Below are 20,909 nucleotides of genomic sequence, written 5' to 3' on the forward strand. Positions count from 1 at the left end.
ATGACTTAGGGGGTAAAGCTCAAGTCCTGAAGAATTTATTCAGGACTTTGTGGCTGTATTGTTTTTGATGTATTTGTTCTGACTGTATTGAACATTTGATCAAACAAAATTTGCAATGTTGTGTTGCACTATTATAAATAAACTGTTATATCTTATTGTTTGTTTATTCATTCATTCATCACATTATTAGACACTGTCTGATTATTAAAAATAGTGCAAACAGTAAAACACAGAATTCAGGTGTTTTGCGGTAAAAGTGGCTCTCCTCTTGACTTTGTCCTGCCAGTGCGGCTCTCACCGAGAAAATAGTGAGGATCACTGACTTAGGGGTTTATACAGTGGAGATGACTTAGGGGTTTACATGGTGGAGATTACTTAGGGGGTATACAGTGGAGATGACTTAGGGGTTTGTACAGTGGAGATGACTTAGGGGGTATACAGTGGAGATGACTTAGGGGTTTGTACAGTGGAGATGACTTAGGGGTTTGTACAGTGGAGATGACTTAGGGGTTTGTACAGTGGAGATGACTTAAGGGTTATACAGTGGAGATGACTTAGGGGGTATACAGTGGAGATGACTTAGGGGTTTATACAGTGGAGATGACTTAGGGGTTTATACAGTGGAGATGACTTAGGGGTTATACAGTGGAGATGACTTAGGGGGTATACAGTGGAGATGACTTAGGGGGTATATAGCAGAGATGACTTAGGGGTTTGTACAGTGGAGATGACTTAGGGCTTTACACCAAGGAGATGACTTAGGGGTTTGTACAGTGGGGATGTTATATTATGAAATTTAAACCCACATTTGCCGGACGTGTCTTACGGTTTCTTACTTTTGGCACAGTGAAATTCAGAACCACCTGGGCTGAACTTTGTGTTCAAATCGGGGGTGACTTACGGCGCCTTACCGGGCAGCACCACCAACGAGAAGTTATGACATTGAGGTAACGGGACACTGTCCATTGCCATGCTCACCAATTACGGGAGGAGGGGCTTTTCGGCCGCCGGTATGGCCGCCTGCTCCGGCGGATGTAGGCAGAGAAGGCGGATGTAGGCCGAGAAACCCGACTGGCGCCCCGTTTGCTGGAGGGAGGCGGAGGACACCCCTTGCGCGGCAGCCGATGTAGCCGCGCCAATCCAGAAGGAGTGACTGGAGTAGATCTCCGCCGGGAGGTTACATGGAGCGTCCACTTGCAGTGCTGGATGAGCCAGCATCTCGTCATGTGATGACGGGGTGCGATGAGGAACAGGGGGGCAGAAGGGCTAGTCCAAGGTCTGAGGTTGACATAATGTACCATGGGCAGGGGGGACGTAGGCGTCAGCCCTACACGGCGCAGGTTAAAACCATACTGATACGAGTGTTGCTGTTTTTGTTTTGTTTTTGTTTGTTTTTTATTGTTATTTATTTACTTTTTAGGGGTTCAAGCCCTGAATGGGCTGAAACCCTATTGTTTTTGTGCTGGTTTGTTATTCTTGTTCTTGTTGTTCATCTGCCCCGATGCAAATTCCCATGAGTTGGTAAATGGCAGAGACCTGAAATTTGGCACAATGACAGATATTGGTGGCTGGTTTCTGCTCAAGGAATATTTTTCGAATCGGCCTGAAGGTGTCGCTATAATTAGAGGTTTTACCTTAAAGGCCATAACTTCCACGCCGTTTGTCCGATTTTCAAACTTTTTTTTCCCAGATGTTCAGGTGAACCTGCTCTACAATTTTGCCATAAGGGCCCTCAAGGTCCGTCTGGAACATCTTTGAGATATTTTGAAAAGTTTGGAAAACACATTTTCGACATCTCCTCCTAGACCGTTTGACCGATTTCCACCAAAATCGCCAGGAAGCATCTATGGAGTAAGCTCTACAATCCTGAATGTTGGATTTTTGAAATCTACTTTTGTTTTGGAGATATTGATCGTTAAAGTTGTGAGAGGGCGTGGCCTCTCAGCTAAATTGTCATAACTTCATGACCGATTAACGGATCTTCACGAAACTTGTTGGCAATCTTCGGAGATCATGCCAGACCATGTGTGTCAAATTCTGCGCAATTCAACCAAAAGGGGGCGCCATAAACGCCAGAAATAAGTGTGTCCTAACATAAAAAAGGCTCCGCACCTGTTTGTCCAATGATCGGAAAACTTGGCAGATATATCAGGGAGGATGTCCTAGTCAAGTCTAGTTTTGTCATCATTGGTGAAAGTGGGCGGGGTCTATGGTGTAAGCATGTAATAGCTGTAAACAGGCCCGTAGCCAGAGTTAGACAAATACCGAGGTCATTTTAGCGCTGTGTGGGGGGCCCAGTAAAAAAAATTGTCCATTTTAAAGTCAAATGCTTCAATCTGGTGCACTTTGAGAGCAAATAAAGAGGCTAGATCTATAAAGAACTACATACATCATGTTAGATTAATATCCTCTTTACTGTGCTGTTGCTTTAAAATGATCCAAAAAATAAATGTCTCCCCATATTAGTAGGGTCATCTGTGGCACTTCCGTGACCGTGGAGAGCGAAGGTCCGTTTCTCAATGGATTTGTCATCTAGGAGGGTTAATAAACAAATTTAGCCGGGGTGTATTTTTAAAAAAGGCGGGGAAAATATTTGAGAGGCCAAAATCCAAAATGGCTGCTGTGGAAATTAACTTTTTAATGCTTTGACCTACAATGATGCACAATACATGGTTTCAGAGCTTATTCTGGTCAAGGAATACATATTTGTTGTTTATATAATGATTTGACCTATTTTTGACCTTCAAATCCAAGATGGCTGCCAATTTTGAGGCTGTTTTTTCAAAATCATCATAGAGCCTTCATATTAGGCTTGAATGACAGGTCTTCTCATGATGAGTTGAATAATATACAGTATAAGTACACAGAAGTAATCTCTGAGGTCAATAAAGTCAATGTTTGTGTGTAAACAACAGTTGCTGATTTGCGGTTTCCCATTAAATAGGGTAGGCTACTGAGAATATGGTGTCCAGTTCATCCCATCACATTTTCATAATGAACCAAAAACAATTTTGCACTATAGCCTAACATAAAATAGTATTCTGTATGCAAAGCTAGCAAGGTTAGTTGCTTGAGCTGAATTTAAAGGTCAACTCAAAACAAACAATGAAATTAACTTTGAAATTAAAACTGAATCCTAGGCTACTAAATTTCATCAGCACACAGTAAACGAAACTTGTCTTTGAACTCAGCTGACTGTCTAGTCCTAATCCCTGTTGTGCAATGTCCCTTTTCAGTGAAGTTTTAGTTTTTGTTAAGAGTATGGACTTTTAATCTTGACCTTGTTGGTAGGCAACGGCCCTTTTTCAGTCAAGCATTTTCAGATTAGCTCAGTCAGTCTGTGAAGCAGTCAGTGTCAGCACTTGCGCGAGCTCGCTTTTTCTCTAACTAATGTTAACATTACACACTTTAAGACACTTTGTTTGAGGATATCAACGTTATTCACTAGTCTAAAGATAGTTCTACCATCAAGAACATATAAAACAAAAGCAAAAACTATTTTTATTTGCAGAAGTCATCATTGATATTTGGTGTTAGCTAACGTTAGGTAACGTTATTATTTTTAGCTAAAGTTAATGTTATCTGTCTCCACACTTCTGTCAACTGACATATGCATTTGCTTTTGAAAATAAACAGCCTGGGTTGCTTAAGCATAACTGAAGATTAAATAGAAATATAACATGACGAATGCATGTACCGATTGGTTGCCCCATCTTCCCAGGAGGTGGTGGTGTAAACATCATCAAATTTATCAAGTCCTGACCAGTCTTGGGCTTTTAATTGTAAGCTGTCCCATTTGCCTTGATTTATTGCTTTGTCTTTCATTGGGAGGGAAAGCAACTCGCTATTATATTACTGTTATATTATATTGCTGTTATACGCTGTTTATTTTCAAAAGCAAATGCATATGTCAGTTGACAGAAGTGTGGAGACAGATAACATTAACTTTAGCTAAAAATAATAACGTTACCTAACGTTAGCTAACACCAAATATCAATGATGACTTCTGCAAATAAAAATTGTTTTTGCTTTTGTTTTATATGTTCTTGATGGTAGAACTATCTTTAGACTAGTGAATAACGTTGATATCCTCAAACAAAGTTTTCTTTTTATTTTATTATATATTCAGATTAGCTGTGAGGCGATAGTGCTTACCACTACACCACCGTACCTCCTTTTATATCCTCAAACAAAGTGTCTTAAAGTGTGTAATGTTAACATTAGTTAGAGAAAAAGCGAGCTCGCGCAAGTGCTGACACTGACTGCTTCACAGACTGACTGAGCTAATCTGAAAATGCTTGACTGAAAAAGGGCCGTTGCCTACCAACAAGGTCAAGATTAAAAACCCATACTCTTAACAAAAACTAAAACTTCACTGAAAAGGGACATTGCACAACAGGGATTAGGACTAGACAGTCAGCTGAGTTCAAAGACAAGTTTCCTTTACTGTGTGCTGATGAAATTTAGTAGCCTAGGATTCAGTTTTAATTTCAAAGTTAATTTCATTGTTTGTTTTGAGTTGACCTTTAAATTCAGCTCAAGCAACTAACCTTGCTAGCTTTGCATACAGAATATTATTTTATGTTAGGCTATAGTGCAAAATTGTTTTTGGTTCATTATGAAAATGTGATGGGATGAACTGAACACCATATTCTCAGTAGCCTACCCTATTTAATGGGAAACCGCAAATCAGCAACTGTTGTTTACACACAAACATTGACTTTAATGACCTCAGAGATTACTTCTGTGTACTTATACTGTATATTATTCAACTCATCATGAGAAGACCTGTCATTCAAGCCTAATATGAAGGCTCTATGACGATTTTGAAAAAACTGCCTTTTAGAGCTCAAAATTGGCAGCCATCTTGGATTTGAAGGTAAAAAATAAGTCAAATCATTATATAAACACCAAATATGTATTCCTTGACCAGAATAAGCTCTGAAACCATGTATTGTGCATCATTGTAGGTCAAACCATTAAAAAGTTCATTTCCACGGCAGACATTTTGGATTTTGGTCTCTCAAATATTTTCCCCGCCTTTTTTAAAAATACACCCCGGCTAAATTTGTTTATTAACCCTCCTAGATGACAAATCCATTAAGAAACGGACCTTCGCTCTCCACGGTCACGGAAGTGCCACAGATGACCCTACTATATGATCTAATTTATATTCTGCATACAGGTCACATGGCAGAATACTGCTCAATTAAATACAATGGCCCATCTACACAAACATCACTTACAGGGGAGTTACTTACCCATTCACTTCAATAGAACTGTCCCCAAAGTCTAGCCCCAATCTAGCCTCAGTGCAAAATCTGAATGTTGTGAGTTATCTCTCTTCCTTCTATAGCACACAGAGAGGAAGCAAATTGTTGCATTTCCGATCAACTGTCGCATTAAAACATCAATGACAGATTAATAGATCTGGGGACCGGGGCTATTTAAAAAAAAAAAAAAAAAAAAAATTTGGTGTGGAAAATACCGAGGTCATGACCTCGGTGTCCTCAATGGTAGCTACGGGCCTGGCATAATCGGTTGCAAACTTCTCAGCCTCATCTGGAATGGCATTTCTGACATGCTATTTCGCAATTTGACCAGAAGGGGGTGCCCCAGATGTTAAAAGTGGGCGTGGCCTAACACAATATGCCGTAACTTCACACCGTTTGTAACTCCCAGGCTGTTTCTCCAATTTTCAAGCAACTTTTTTCCACATGTTCACCTGAACGTGCTCTACAAATCTGCCTCAAGGACTATTAGGTGTTCAATTTGCGCAAGGCTTGAACCCCTGCCATTGCCGCTTGCGGCTATATTTATTATTATTATTTTATTATCATCATTATAATTATTTATATATATTATTCTTATTAATAGTATTATTATTATTGTTATTAATGGGCATTGATGATAGAAGTCATTGCACCATCCCTCTGATGGTTGAAAGCATATTATGATGTCCATTAATTTAGCCTACTAATATCAAAGTCGTTTCAGCATAGAAATCCCACTATGACCTCAGTTGATTTGCCATTTAACGAGCAGCAGCTCTCGTTAGCGCTCTTATCTCTGCCCCTCAGTTAACAGTAAAGCAAACAATAGCAATATAATTATTATAGTGATTATTGTGATTATAATAATGATTATAATGATAATAATTATTGAGATAGCCTATGTATATATGTACCGGTGTATATATATATATACGGGTAATGCAATGTATATGCAGTGTAATTATCAATTTTGTAATTATTTGAATTTGAGAATTATTGTCTCTGTTTTGTTTATAATTGATTATTCGATAATCATTTTTCTGTTTGTATAGCTTGTTTAACACATTGAGTGCCAGCGACGCCATATGGCGTCATTAGAAATTTACCGTAGGCTGCCAGCGACGCCAAATGGCGTCAGTAACTCCAAATTGTTTTTTTGACGGGGGGGTGTCGATCTAAGCTTCTTACATCGCCTCTTACAATATTGTAGCTATTGGAGGTCTATAACCTATTTTACAAACCCCATTAGGTGGCGACAGCACTCTCCTGATAAGAGAAAGTGGAGCCAAACACACAGAAGAAGTCGCTGGGGAAAAAGGAAATCGCATCGCATCCGTTCGTATGCATCGACATGCATGAAGCCAAACGCCAGCTGTGCCCGCAGCAGCTGCATCCGCTGTCACAACTGAGCACCTCCGTGTCGCTGCGACAGCACATTCGCATAATCAGCCTTATTATTCTCAACTGGAAGCATTGTGGCCCGTGACAAACACACGCGGAACCAAAAAGCTGGATGTCGCGCACCTCACTGTGTGTGCAGCAGCAGAGAGCCACCAGACACATAAGACACACCCAGGAGGAGGCGTGTGCAGTTGAGGGGGGGGGGGGGGGGGGCACGCAGAGCACGCAGAGCAGCATACACTTCACCCAGACAGACCCAGACATCAGAAAATTAGCTTCAGAGTCAGTGATGTGCTTGAAATGTTTAATTTCACAAAAGGCTCATTATCTCAGCTCGTAGAAAAAAAGGGCTGTTTTTGGTCAAATCAAGCTATCTTCTCCGGCTCATAACTAAAGAACGAAAATGGGATCAATAAACTTTTTTTTGCAGGTGATAGAAGAGAGTCTCATCGTTATTTGTGACATTTCTGTCCTGTACATCTCTGTACACGCGTACAGCCACACCACCAGACATAAAGTGACATTTCTGTCCTGTGCATCTCTGTACACGCGTACAGCCACACCACCGGACATAAAGTGACATTTCTGTCCTGTGCATCTCTGTACACGCGTACAGCCACACCACCGGACATAAAGTGACATTTCTGTCCTGTACATCTCTGTACACGCGTACGGAAACACATTGTATCTGGCAACGTGCCAGGAGATGTCCGGGCTGCCACACGTCCCGATAACACACAACACCAGATAATTCTGTCAGTGCACACGCCTCATAGAAGAACTGTATGTATTTATTGTAGAAGGGATCTCTTACGCTTCAGCCCCTCCACAGATAGTCTCTTAAAACAGACTGTCTCATCTACATCCGGCGAATGCAGCTATATACAGTCTGTACGTTACACCCCCAGAACATGCACAAGGAAGTTGGGAAAAAAACCTTCAGACAGGAAAGAAGTTCGACAGAATCCGACCAATCACGACACGTGGGTCCACGAAAAATGCGGCATATTGGATTCTGATTGGACTAATGAGCGTAAGACCCGCCTTTCTACTTCCCATTCCGGTTGGTGCATGATTCTCCCCTACGAAGTACAGACGGTATGACGGAAGCATTTGAAAATTGCGGAAGCCAACTCGTCTGTTCTAAGAGACTACTCCACAGAGGGAAGTCGCTGCTCTCAGAACAGGACAAAATACTGAAAACAATTCAATGAGCCATTTAAAAAAGACTGAACCCAAAGAGAGGACTGCACCATGGTGTTTTTCTTGTGTCAGAAACCAACAATAAAGCTGTTTTTCATCAGGAACATACATACTGTAGAGGAGTTGTGTGGGACCCTTAACACATTGAGTGCCAGCGACGCCATATGGCGTCATTAGAAATTTACCGTAGGCTGCCAGCGACGCCAAATGGCGTCAGTAACTCCAAATTGTTTTTTTGACGGGGGGGTGTCGATCTAAGCTTCTTACATCGCCTCTTACAATATTGTAGCTATTGTAGGTCTATAACCTATTTTACAAACCCATTAGGTGGCGACAGCACTCTCCTGATAAGAGAAAGTGGAGCCAAACACACAGAAGAAGTCGCTGGGGAAAAAGGAAATCGCATCGCATCCGTCCGTATGCATCGACATGCATGAAGCCAAACGCCAGCTGTGCCCGCAGCAGCTGCATCCGCTGTCACAACTGAGCACCTCCGTGTCCGCTGCGACAGCACATACGCATAATCAGCCTTATTATTCTCAACTGGAAGCGTGGGAGCCCGTGACAAACACACGCGGAACCAAAAAGCTCGATGTCGCGCACCCTTCACTGTGTGTGCACAGCAAACTCAGCAGAGAGCCACAAGACACACCCAGGAGGAGGCGTGTGCAGTTGAGGGGGGGGGGGGGGGCACGCAGAGCACGCAGAGCAGCATACACTTCACCCAGACAGACCCAGGCATCAGAAAATTAGCTTCAGAGTCAGTGATGTGCTTGAAATGTTTAATTTCACAAAACGCTCATTATCTCAGCTCGTAGAAAAAAAGGGCTGTTTTTGGTTCAATCAAGCTATCTTCTCCGGCTCATAACTAAAGAACGGAAAATGGGATCAATAAACTTTTTTTTGCAGGTGATAGAAGAGAGTCTCATCGTTATTTGTGCGTGTTCAGTGTTTACATAGTAATTATTAAAGAAATTATATGACTGTTTTAAAATGCATTGCGGCCTATGTGGCACAGCAAGCAACCTTTTGCCCAAGGGCCGTGGCACTCAAAGTGTTAAGTAAGAAGGGTAGGCGCTATAAGCTATAGCTTCAGCCTACACCTTTTCGGTCTAACAGCCTTGTGCTGCTTTGTTTGTACTTTTTATTTTTTTATTTTATGAAATGTTTTAATTGCCCGTGCCATAAATAAATAAATAAATAAATAAATAAATAAATAAATAAATAAATAAATAAATAAATACCAAACATCCCCATGATGAGAAGTAGGCTATTAAGACCGTTCTGAATGCGAGTTGGATGCCCGCGTGTCAACCAGCTGCAGTCGCTTTTAATAACCTAAGTGTTGTCGTTGTCAATAGACCGTCATCAGAAAATAGGCTATACTTTTAAAAGTTTGACTGACTGCACGTCTCGTCTCGTCTCGTCTGGCTTGTCGCGAGTAGGGAACTGATTCTTAGCATGATTTTTTTGCTTTTTTGTCAAGATATTTAATTTCACATGATTGGATGCAAAGAGACATTTAATGTAGGCTCGCCAGAATCTTTCTTTACTTATAGGCTGGAATAGAACCTGTTCGGTTCGCAGAGATTGTTCATGCACTATCATAAATACATTTGCTGCTTGTTTTTTGTCTTTTATTGCTGTTTGACAGGCCTGTAAAGTCCAACCCGAACCGAGGCGATATTAGTAAATTGATGGGCGGTGTGCGGCTTGCTTCCTTTGCACTCGAAAGGAACTCTGGAAGGTTTCCTTTCCTCGCAGGCCCTTGCGCGTCCGCGGGTGCCCTCGCTTCCTTTTCAGTCCTCCCTCGGCCTTCACAGTGACGCGCCTCCTGCCTCTCTGGCCCTTCTTCAGTGAGTCTCCTCGTTACGATCTGAGACGCAGCCTGGGCCGTTGCGCCCGGGTCTGTCGACTAAGTAGAGAGCCTCTCAGCCGCAGAAACAAACAAATGCCAAAATCCACGAGCAGGAACAGAGTAGGCTATCATCGTTAGGGCTGGGTATTTGCAAGGACCTCACGATACGATACGTATCACGATACATGGGTCGCGATACGATTGTATCACGATACATTGCGATACAATACGTATTGCGATATATTGCAATACTCTAGACAATTTACTCAAAATTAAATAATAGAGCTAAAGATACAACAAACACACTGTGTACCACCCAGGTAGTGTAATAATATGTACATCACTTTATACTGATAACTTAGTGGAGAAATTGAATCAAAACTACTGAGTGTTGAGTGTGTTACTGAACGCACTGACATAAAAAGTATTCTTATTGTGTCACTGACCACACGGCTGTGCAAAAACATGGGAAATATAGATACAGTATCGATTAGGGGTGGGAATCATCAGATGGAGATGCCCGGTGGCCTGGCATGGCATGGCCTGCAATTTATTTTTATTTTTTTAATATCGATACTTGGCGTCCAAATAGCGATACAATATCGTCAGGCAAAATATCACGATATTGCCGTATCGATTGTATTGCACAGCCCTAATCATCGTTAAAAATCCTCGTCTCCGTCCAGGAAATGCTCTATTTCCTCCTGCCCGAATCTTCCATTCTGCTCATCTCCCAATCCAGACGTGCTGAGAGTGAAAGTCAATGCTGAGTGAACCCACGGATTAATGGCGATTTAAGAACAGGATGGAAGCGGCAAACGATAGGAGAATGGGAGGATAGAATAGCGAAACAACAGCTTCAGAGGACGGCTTCAGAGGAGATGATGAACAACTGTGAGGCAAGCTGCTGCTATGATCCACCAGAGAGGGAGGTGACATAGAACCCTCGCTATATGTACTAGGATGAACTGACGTCATAACTGATGTCATACTTAAACTTGACTGACGTCACAGGCTGATCAGGTTATGCGAATATGGCGACCTTCTGATTGAAATTTGGAATGAAACCTCACTTCTCAGACTGTAGACATACTATACTTCTGTATTCCTCATGCAGTGACAGGAATCAGAAAATAGGTACAGGGACACAACACAATACCAGCCTTGGTTTTCTGACAGGTCTAGGCCTATATGTTCAGCTGAAGAAACAGATAATTTCCAGGCAGGAGCTGTCAATTATAAATAACTTCAAATTCAAAAACACTGCAACTGCTATCTGCAGTTTCCAATGTTCACAAAAAAAGAAATCCACTCACCAACTTTAACTTAATCAGGTCCCAATTTGATGGTCGCTTTGGCTGCAGAAATACAGAGAGAGAAATGTTGAATAGCGCTGACATAATTTGATGACGGACTTCTTACTACAGTAACCTCATCAGGAACATCTACTTCATTCTCTATCACAGAGGACTGGCCAAGATTTAAAATTCAAGTTGGTTCTCATAATGATAAAAGTAGTCTTCAGGACCACAGACAGATAAAGAGAGGGGGGCAGAGAGAGGGAGTGCAGCACAGAAAGTACCACAGACAGAGAAAGAGAGGGGGGCAGAGAGAGGGAGTGCAGCACAGAAAGGACCACAGACAGAGAGAGAGGGGGCCAGAGAGAGGGAGTGCAGCACAGAAAGGACCATAGACAGAATTTAGGGGTTAGGGTCGATGTTTCTTTGTTCCTCAGAACTGATTTTCACTTCCCATTACTTCACCTACCTTCCAACGTGTGGGTTCTTCCACCAGACGCTCCAGCCGGGGGTCCTGAGGCTGCAAGACATGAAATGAAGAAGACATGATAAATGTATATTTCTCAGACCACAGACAGATAAATAGGGGGGGGCAGAGAGAGGGAGTACAGCACAGAAAGGACCACAGACAGAGAAAGAGGGGGGGGGGGCAGAGAGAGGGAGTGCAGCACAGAAAGGACCACAGACAGAGAAAGAGGGGGGGGGGGCAGAGAGAGGGAGTGCAGCACAGAAAGGACCACAGACAGAGAAAGAGGGGGGGGGGGGGGGGGCAGAGAGAGGGAGTGCAGCACAGAAAGGACCATAGACAGAATTGAGGGGTTATAGGGTCGATGTTTCTTTCTTCCTCACAACTGATTTTCACTTCCCATTACTTCACCTACCTTCCAACGTGTGGGTTCTTCCACCAGACGCTCCAGCCGGGGGTCCTGAGGCTGCAAGACATGAAATGAAGAAGACATGATAAATGTATATTTCTCAGACCACAGACAGAGAAATGGGGGGGGGGGGGGGGCAGAGAGAGGGAGTACAGCACAGAAAGGACCACAGACAGAGAATGAGGGGGGGGGGGCAGAGAGAGGGAGTGCAGCACAGAAAGGACCATAGACAGAATTTAGGGGTTAGGGTCGATGTTTCTTTCTTCCTCACAACTGATTTTCACTTCTTGTTACTTCACCTACCTTCCAACGTGTGGGTTCTTCCACCAGACGCTCCAGCTGGGGGTCCTGAGGCTGCAAGACATGAAATGAAGAAGACATGATGAATGTATATTTCTCAGACCACAGACAGAGAAAGAGGGGGGGGGGCAGAGAGAGGGAGTGCAGCACAGAAAGGACCATAGACAGAATTTAGGGGTTATGGTCGATGTTTCTTTCTTCCTCACAACTGATTTTCACTTCTTGTTACTTCACCTACCTTCCAACATGTGGGTTCTTCCACCAGACGCTCCAGCTGGGGGTCCTGAGGCTGCAAGACATGAAATGAAGAAGACATGATAAATGTATATTTCTCAGACTGTAGACTGTAGAATCGAGATGCAGAAAACCCTCCTAATCAATTCATTGTTGACCTTGCCACTTTTGTGATGAAATATAACTATTTTAACTTTGATAATGACTTTTTTCAGCAGATCTCAGGGACAAGCATGGGTTCAATTTGTGCCCCTAATTATGCTAATTTGTACATGGGTTCTTTTGAGAAAAACTTTATCTTTAACCCCATAAAAAATAAGTATCTTCCCAGGTTGCTTAAGTATTATAGGTTCATCGATGGTTTGCCCAAAAGTCAGTTCTTCAGACTGAGGAGACTATGTCAGACTACACAAGATTATATTGAAAAAGCATCGGATATGAAATCGAAATTTCTTGCAAGGGGTTACCCCACAGACTGGGTTGAACAGGCATACAACTCGGCTTTAGAAAAACCTCTGCCTGATCTCCTAAACAAGAGTCAAAAAAAGAACAAACTTTATTCAACCACATGTATAACTACATATTCACCTCGTAGTCACCTGGTTAGATCAGTTTTTTTTAAACACTGGCATATACTAAAATCTGACCCTGATTTAGGATCCACCCCTGTTTGTTTATAAAAGGGGTCGCAATCTAAGAGATCACTTGGTTCATGCAAATTTCTCATACAACAAACCCAAAAGCCAGATTCAAACTCTTCTAAGCCCTTTGGAAAATGGAAATTACCGATGTGGATCTTGCGCTCAATGCAACAACACAGCAAAAACATCACACTTCTGTCACCCACAGAATGGGAAAAAAATCTTTATTAACACATTCACTGCCAGCCATTTTTCAATACTGTAGTTAGCTTCTGCCAAGGTTTTTTTTGAGGATTCTGGCTCATCTTTCAAGAGCCGAGGATTCGTTTCTGTTAGGATTTTGTGAATACACAATATCTCAAAAGAACTAATAGAATGTGTGCTTTCTCTGTCTAAAAGAGTTAGTTTGTAGAGTTAGTAGTTATGTAAGCATTAGCAGTTGAATACAGCATGGTTTCAGCGTCAGAAAATTTATTCTGAGATAAACGGCTTTTTGTGAAATTCGATAGAACAGTCACTTTAACCATTCATTTTTGGCATCAGTAAGACGTCAGACATCTAAACAATAGTTTTGAACAGTAATTTCCTCCATAACAGCAGGAAACCCCTCTCTGCTTCAAACTCCTCCCTCCGTGGGCGTTCTCCTCCGCCCTCCTTGGCTCTGCAGCGGGTCTGTCACAAACGAGTTGCTGCTGCCTGGCTGCTGCCTGGCAGTCTGGATGGGGCTCGCTGGATGGGGCTCGCTCGTTTCTTGGCATTTCGGTTGAGAGCTCTGATGAAGCTCTTGCGATTCTGCGCTTATTTATGCTGCGTGTTTCAAAGTGTGCACCCAGTCTATTCTTGGAACCCCCCACCGTTGCCACCGCTGTGCGTCAGTGCGAAAGCGAAAGCGTTTTCGCCATCCATTTTACAGAACGGCTTCCTCGCGCTTTTCCCTGCAGTTTTGGCTCGCCTCTTCCTACTCTGGAGAGATATGTCGCCACTCAGTGGGTCGGTAAAATAGATTATACACATTCAATACCTCCAATATTTGTATAAAAGACGTAAAAGGGTTGGATCCACGTCCCACCGTCAAAAAAAAAAAAAAATATTTAAGCCGAGATATCTCGTCTTTGGCAGTCAACCGTTGGATTCTGTAAGCCGAGATATCTCGTCAATGGCAGTGAACGTGTTAAGAGTGTCATAACTTGTGCGTCTACTCATGTTGTTTATTTGATAAAATGTCCATGTGGCCTTGCCTACTTGGGAAAAACCACCAGAAAACTCAAACAAAGAATTTGTGAACACAAGAGTGCGATCCGACGCCAAGATAAAGATTCCCCAGTTGCACTACATTTTAACACTAAGAAGCACGACGTGGCCTCCCTCCGTTTTTGTGGCATAGAGAAGGTTCTAATGCCACCTAGGGGTGGAGACCATGACCTGATTTTGAAGAGAAGGGAAGCGTACTGGATTTTTTCACTTCAGATACTGTCTCCTAAGGGATTAAATGATGAACTTTTATTGAATGTAATGCTATAATATGGCTTTTGTGTATATTGAAATGCTTATGTTAAAAATTAGTCCATCTGTCCAGATTGGTACTGACTGGTCTTACAAAACAGAAAGCATATTTAGGCCATGCAGCCTGTAAGTATGTTATTGTTTTTCTTATATTGTCCCGTATTTTCTTATATTTACATTCTTTTTATTTATAATACCTTGAATATGGATGATGTACTTGTGATGTATTGGGCACTGTCTATGTTTTAATTCTAGTGCACATAATTCAAATTTTCCCCTGATTGAGCACTCAATGTAACCACTTCAAGGTGCTCAACCAGGTAAGGTCCTTCGTTGTGATTGGATGATTGGTTCATGCGGGCATCCCCTATATGTATATAGATGGAGTCAAGGCGATGTCGCCCATAATACTGATGAAGGTCCTAGTGACCGAAACGTTTATCCAATAAATTTTCTCCTAAAAAGGTGAGACAGTGTGCAGGAGCTTTTCTTTAGAGTTTCAGACTGTAGACAAACCATACTTCTGTGTTCCTCAATTAAAATACATGATAAATGTATATTTCTGAGACTGTAGAGTACCATACTTGTGTGTTCCTCATGTAGGAAAATACATGATAAATGTATATTTCTCAGACTGTAGACATACCATACTTCTGTGTTACTCATGTAGTAAAATACATGATAAATGTATCTTTCTCAGACTAGACATACAATACTTCTGTGTTCCTCATGTAGTAAAAGACATGATAAATGTATATTTCTCAGACTAGACATACCATACTTCTGTGTTCCTCATGTAGTAAAATACATTATGTATATTTCTCAGACTGTAGACATACCATACTTCTGTGTTCCTCATGTAGTAAAAGACATGATGAATGTATATTTCTCAGACGGTATACATACCATACTTCTGTGTTCCTCATGTAGTGACAGTGATCAGAAAATAGGTACAGGGATACAACACAATACCAGGCTGGGTTTTCTGACAGGTCTAGGCCTATACTGTATGTTCAGCTGAAGAAAAAGATAATTTCCAGGCAGGAGTTTTCAATTATAAATAACTTCAAATTCAAAAACACTGCAACTGCTACAATCAGCAGTTTCCAATGTTCACAAAAAAAGAAATCTACTCACAAACGCCGGAATCAGGTGCAGGTAGGCCAAATTTGGTTGTCGCTTTGGCTGCAGAAATACAGAGAGAGAAATGTTGAATAGCGCTGAAATAATTTGATGACGGACTTCTTACTACAGTAACCTCATCAGCAACATCTACTTCATTCTCTATCACAGAGGACTGGCCAAGATTTAAAATTCAAGTTGGTTCTCATAATGATAGAAGTAGTCTTCAGGACCACAGACAGAGAAAGAGGGGGGGGCAGAGAGAGGGAGTGCAGCACAGAAAGGACCACAGACAGAGAAAGAGGGGGGGGGGCAGAGAGAGGGAGTGCAGCACAGAAAGGACCATAGACAGAATTGAGGGGTTATAGGGTCGATGTTTCTTTCTTCCTCACAACTGATTTTCACTTCCCATTACTTCACCTACCTTCCAACGTGTGGGTTCTTCCACCAGACGCTCCAGCCGGGGGTCCTGAGGCTGCAAGACATGAAATGAAGAAGACATGATAAATGTATATTTCTCAGACCACAGACAGAGAAATGGGGGGGGGGGGGGGGGGCAGAGAGAGGGAGTACAGCACAGAAAGGACCACAGACAGAGAAAGAGGGGGGGGGGGGGCAGAGAGAGGGAGTGCAGCACAGAAAGGACCATAGACAGAATTTAGGGGTTAGGGTCGATGTTTCTTTCTTCCTCACAACTGATTTTCACTTCTTGTTACTTCACCTACCTTCCAACGTGTGGGTTCTTCCACCAGACGCTCCAGCTGGGGGTCCTGAGGCTGCAAGACATGAAATGAAGAAGACATGATAAATGCAAAAGAGAGCAATAAGAATAGTGAATAAGGTAGGTTATCATGAACACACAAATGTACTGTTTCATAAATCAAAGACGCTGAAGTTCTGGGATCTGGTGGAGTTCAAAACCGCCCAAACTCTGTATAAAGCGCGACATAATTTACTTCCTGGTAATATACAAAAACAGTTCAGTGATAGAGAAGGTGGTTATGAGCTGAGAGGGAGATTGAATTTCAAACAACCAATTGTTCATAGCACTCTGAAAAGCATGTGCGTATCTGTCTGTGGTGTGAAACTGTGGAATAAATTACCTGACGAGATCAAAGAAAGTAAAAATCTTGTGCAATTCAAAAAAAAGTATAGATACATTATTCTGGAGAAGTATAGACGTGATGGAACATAATCAGGACTTATGGGCCACTTGTATTTCCTGTAGTAAGTTTGGTATTAGCTATGTATGTGTAATTATATGTGGTAGGTAGCCTATGTGTGTATAGGCATGTATGAATAATTAGGAGCATGTGCTATTTGTGTGTGTAAACCAATGCATGTATGTGTCCATGTGTATGCATATGTACTGCATATGTTTACATATAACGCAAAGGAAAAAGGGTAAGGGCATTTTATAAGCTAGCTAGCTTCAGCCCTAAAACCCTTTCGGTCAGCCTTATGTATCTTTTGTTTTCTTCTGTTTTTTTTTCCTATTCTGTGAATATTCTTTGCTTTCTGATCGAAATAAACTAACTAACTAAATGTATATTTCTCAGACCACAGACAGAGAAAGAGGGGGGGGGCAGAGAGAGGGAGTGCAGCACAGAAAGGACCATAGACAGAATTTAGGGGTTATGGTCGATGTTTCTTTCTTCCTCACAACTGATTTTCACTTCTTGTTACTTCACCTACCTTCCAACGTGACCTCATCAGGAACATCTACTTCATTCTCTATCACAGAGGACTGGCCAAGATTTAAAATTCAAGTTGGTTCTCATAATGATAAAAGTAGTCTTCAGGACCACAGCCAGATAAAGAGAGGGGGGCAGAGAGAGGGAGTGCAGCACAGAAAGTACCACAGACAGAGAAAGAGAGGGGGGCAGAGAGAGGGAGTGCAGCACAGAAAGGACCACAGACAGAGAGAGAGGGGTGGGGGGGGCAGAGAGAGGGAGTGCAGCACAGAAAGGACCACAGACAGAGAAAGAGGGGGGGGGGGGGCAGAGAGAGGGAGTGCAGCACAGAAAGGACCACAGACAGAGAAAGAGGGGGGGGGCAGAGAGAGGGAGTGCAGCACAGAAAGGACCACAGACAGAGAAAGAGGGGGGGCAGAGAGAGGGAGTGCAGCACAGAAAGGACCACAGACAGAGAAAGAGGGGTGGGGGCAGAGAGAGGGAGTGCAGCACAGAAAGGACCACAGACAGAATTTAGGGGTTATGGTCGATGTTTCTTTCTTCCTCACAACTGATTTTCACTTCCTGTTACTTCACCTACCTTCCAACGTGTGGGTTCTTCCACCAGACGCTCCAGCTGGGGGTCCTGAGGCTGCAAGACATGAAATGAAGAAGACATGATAAATGTATATTTCTCAGACCACAGACAGATAAATAGGGGGGGGCAGAGAGAGGGAGTACAGCACAGAAAGGACCACAGAAAGAGAAAGAGGGGGGACAGAGAGAGGGAGTGCAGCACAGAAAGGACCACAGACAGAGAAAGAGGGGGGGGGGGGCAGAGAGAGGGAGTGCAGCACAGAAAGGACCACAGACAGAGAAAGAGGGGGGACAGAGAGAGGGAGTGCAGCACAGAAAGGACCACAGACAGAGAAAGAGGGGGGGCAGAGAGAGGGAGTGCAGGCAGCACAGAAAGGACCATAGACAGAGAAAGAGGGGGGACAGAGAGAGGGAGTGCAGCACAGAAAGGACCATAGACAGAATTTAGGGGTTAGGGTCGATGTTTCTTTCTTCCTCACAACTGATTTTCACTTCCCATTACTTCACCTACCTTCCAACATGTGGGTTCTTCCACCAGACGCTCCAGCTGGGGGTCCTGAGGCTGCAAGACATGAAATGAAGAAGACATGATAAATGTATATTTCTCAGACTGTAGACTGTAGAATCGAGATGCAGAAAACCCTCCTAATCAATTCATTGTTGACCTTGCCACTTTTGTGATGAAATATAACTATTTTAACTTTGATAATGACTTTTTTCAGCAGATCTCAGGGACAAGCATGGGTTCAATTTGTGCCCCTAATTATGCTAATTTGTACATGGGTTATTTTGAGAAAAACTTTATCTTTAACCCCATAAAAAATAAGTATCTTCCCAGGTTGCTAAAGTATTATAGGTTCATCGATGGTTTGCCCAAAAGTCAGTTCTTCAGACTGAGGAGACTATGTCAGACTACACAAGATTATATTGAAAAAGCATCGGATATGAAATCGAAATTTCTTGCAAGGGGTTACCCCACAGACTGGGTTGAACAGGCATACAACTCGGCTTTAGAAAAACCTCTGCCTGATCTCCTAAACAAGAGTCAAAAAAAGAACAAACTTTATTCAACCACATGTATAACTACATATTCACCTCGTAGTCACCTGGTTAGATCAGTTTTTTTTAAACACTGGCATATACTAAAATCTGACCCTGATTTAGGATCCACCCCTGTTTGTTTATAAAAGGGGTCGCAATCTAAGAGATCACTTGGTTCATGCAAATTTCTCATACAACAAACCCAAAAGCCAGATTCAAACTCTTCTAAGCCCTTTGGAAAATGGAAATTACCGATGTGGATCTTGCGCTCAATGCAACAACACAGCAAAAACATCACACTTCTGTCACCCACAGAATGGGAAAAAAATCTTTATTAACACATTCACTGCCAGCCATTTTTCAATACTGTTAGCTTCTGCCAAGGTTTTTTTTGAGGATTCTGGCTCATCTTTCAAGAGCCGAGGATTCGTTTCTGTTAGGATTTTGTGAATACACAATATCTCAAAAGAACTAATAGAATGTGTGCTTTCTCTGTCTAAAAGAGTTAGTTTGTAGAGTTAGTAGTTATGTAAGCATTAGCAGTTGAATACAGCATGGTTTCAGCGTCAGAAAATTTATTCTGAGATAAACGGCTTTTTGTGAAATTCGATAGAACAGTCACTTTAACCATTCATTTTTGGCATCAGTAAGACGTCAGACATCTAAACAATAGTTTTGAACAGTAATTTCCTCCATAACAGCAGGAAACCCCTCTCTGCTTCAAACTCCTCCCTCCGTGGGCGTTCTCCTCCGCCCTCCTTGGCTCTGCAGCGGGTCTGTCACAAACGAGTTGCTGCTGCCTGGCTGCTGCCTGGCAGTCTGGATGGGGCTCGCTGGATGGGGCTCGCTCGTTTCTTGGCATTTCGGTTGAGAGCTCTGATGAAGCTCTTGCGATTCTGCGCTTATTTATGCTGCGTGTTTCAAAGTGTGCACCCAGTCTATTCTTGGAACCCCCCACCGTTGCCACCGCTGTGCGTCAGTGCGAAAGCGAAAGCGTTTTCGCCATCCATTTTACAGAACGGCTTCCTCGCGCTTTTCCCTGCAGTTTTGGCTCGCCTCTTCCTACTCTGGAGAGATATGTCGCCACTCAGTGGGTCGGTAAAATAGATTATACACATTCAATACCTCCAATATTTGTATAAAAGACGTAAAAGGGTTGGATCCACGTCCCACCGTCAAAAAAAAAAAAAAAAAATTTAAGCCGAGATATCTCGTCTTTGGCAGTCAACCGTTGGATTCTGTAAGCCGAGATATCTCGTCAATGGCAGTGAACGTGTTAAGAGTGTCATAACTTGTGCGTCTACTCATGTTGTTTATTTGATAAAATGTCCATGTGGCCTTGCCTACTTGGGAAAAACCACCAGAAAACTCAAACAAAGAATTTGTGAACACAAGAGTGCGATCCGACGCCAAGATAAAGATTCCCCAGTTGCACTACATTTTAACACTAAGAAGCACGACGTGGCCTCCCTCCGTTTTTGTGGCATAGAGAAGGTTCTAATGCCACCTAGGGGTGGAGACCATGACCTGATTTTGAAGAGAAGGGAAGCGTACTGGATTTTTTCACTTCAGATACTGTCTCCTAAGGGATTAAATGATGAACTTTTATTGAATGTAATGCTATAATATGGCTTTTGTGTATATTGAAATGCTTATGTTAAAAATTAGTCCATCTGTCCAGATTGGTACTGACTGGTCTTACAAAACAGAAAGCATATTTAGGCCATGCAGCCTGTAAGTATGTTATTGTTTTTCTTATATTGTCCCGTATTTTCTTATATTTACATTCTTTTTATTTATAATACCTTGAATATGGATGATGTACTTGTGATGTATTGGGCACTGTCTATGTTTTAATTCTAGTGCACATAATTCAAATTTTCCCCTGAT

The 20,909-nt window shown here is 42.4% G+C and overlaps 1 protein-coding gene across 1 annotated transcript in view; it reads right to left on the reverse strand.

Annotated features, from left to right (window-relative positions):
- The window catches only part of LOC310775855 (uncharacterized protein), a gene marked incomplete at its 5' end in the record, with an annotated part of 77,253 nt that overhangs the window by 5,662 nt on the left and 50,682 nt on the right, over window positions 1–20,909 (reverse strand). The window contains 8 exons of the mRNA XM_083635981.1: window positions 11,052–11,093; window positions 11,503–11,553; window positions 11,915–11,965; window positions 12,212–12,262; window positions 12,447–12,497; window positions 15,724–15,771; window positions 16,133–16,183; window positions 18,490–18,540. Of these exons, the coding sequence (XP_083492107.1) occupies window positions 11,052–11,093; window positions 11,503–11,553; window positions 11,915–11,965; window positions 12,212–12,262; window positions 12,447–12,497; window positions 15,724–15,771; window positions 16,133–16,183; window positions 18,490–18,540 (396 nt within the window). The remainder of the gene's footprint in view (window positions 1–11,051; window positions 11,094–11,502; window positions 11,554–11,914; window positions 11,966–12,211; window positions 12,263–12,446; window positions 12,498–15,723; window positions 15,772–16,132; window positions 16,184–18,489; window positions 18,541–20,909) is intronic.

Source organism: Poromitra crassiceps (assembly GCF_964638095.1).
Source record: "Poromitra crassiceps genome assembly, chromosome: 4".
Classification (NCBI taxonomy): Eukaryota; Metazoa; Chordata; class Actinopteri; order Beryciformes; family Melamphaidae; genus Poromitra; species Poromitra crassiceps.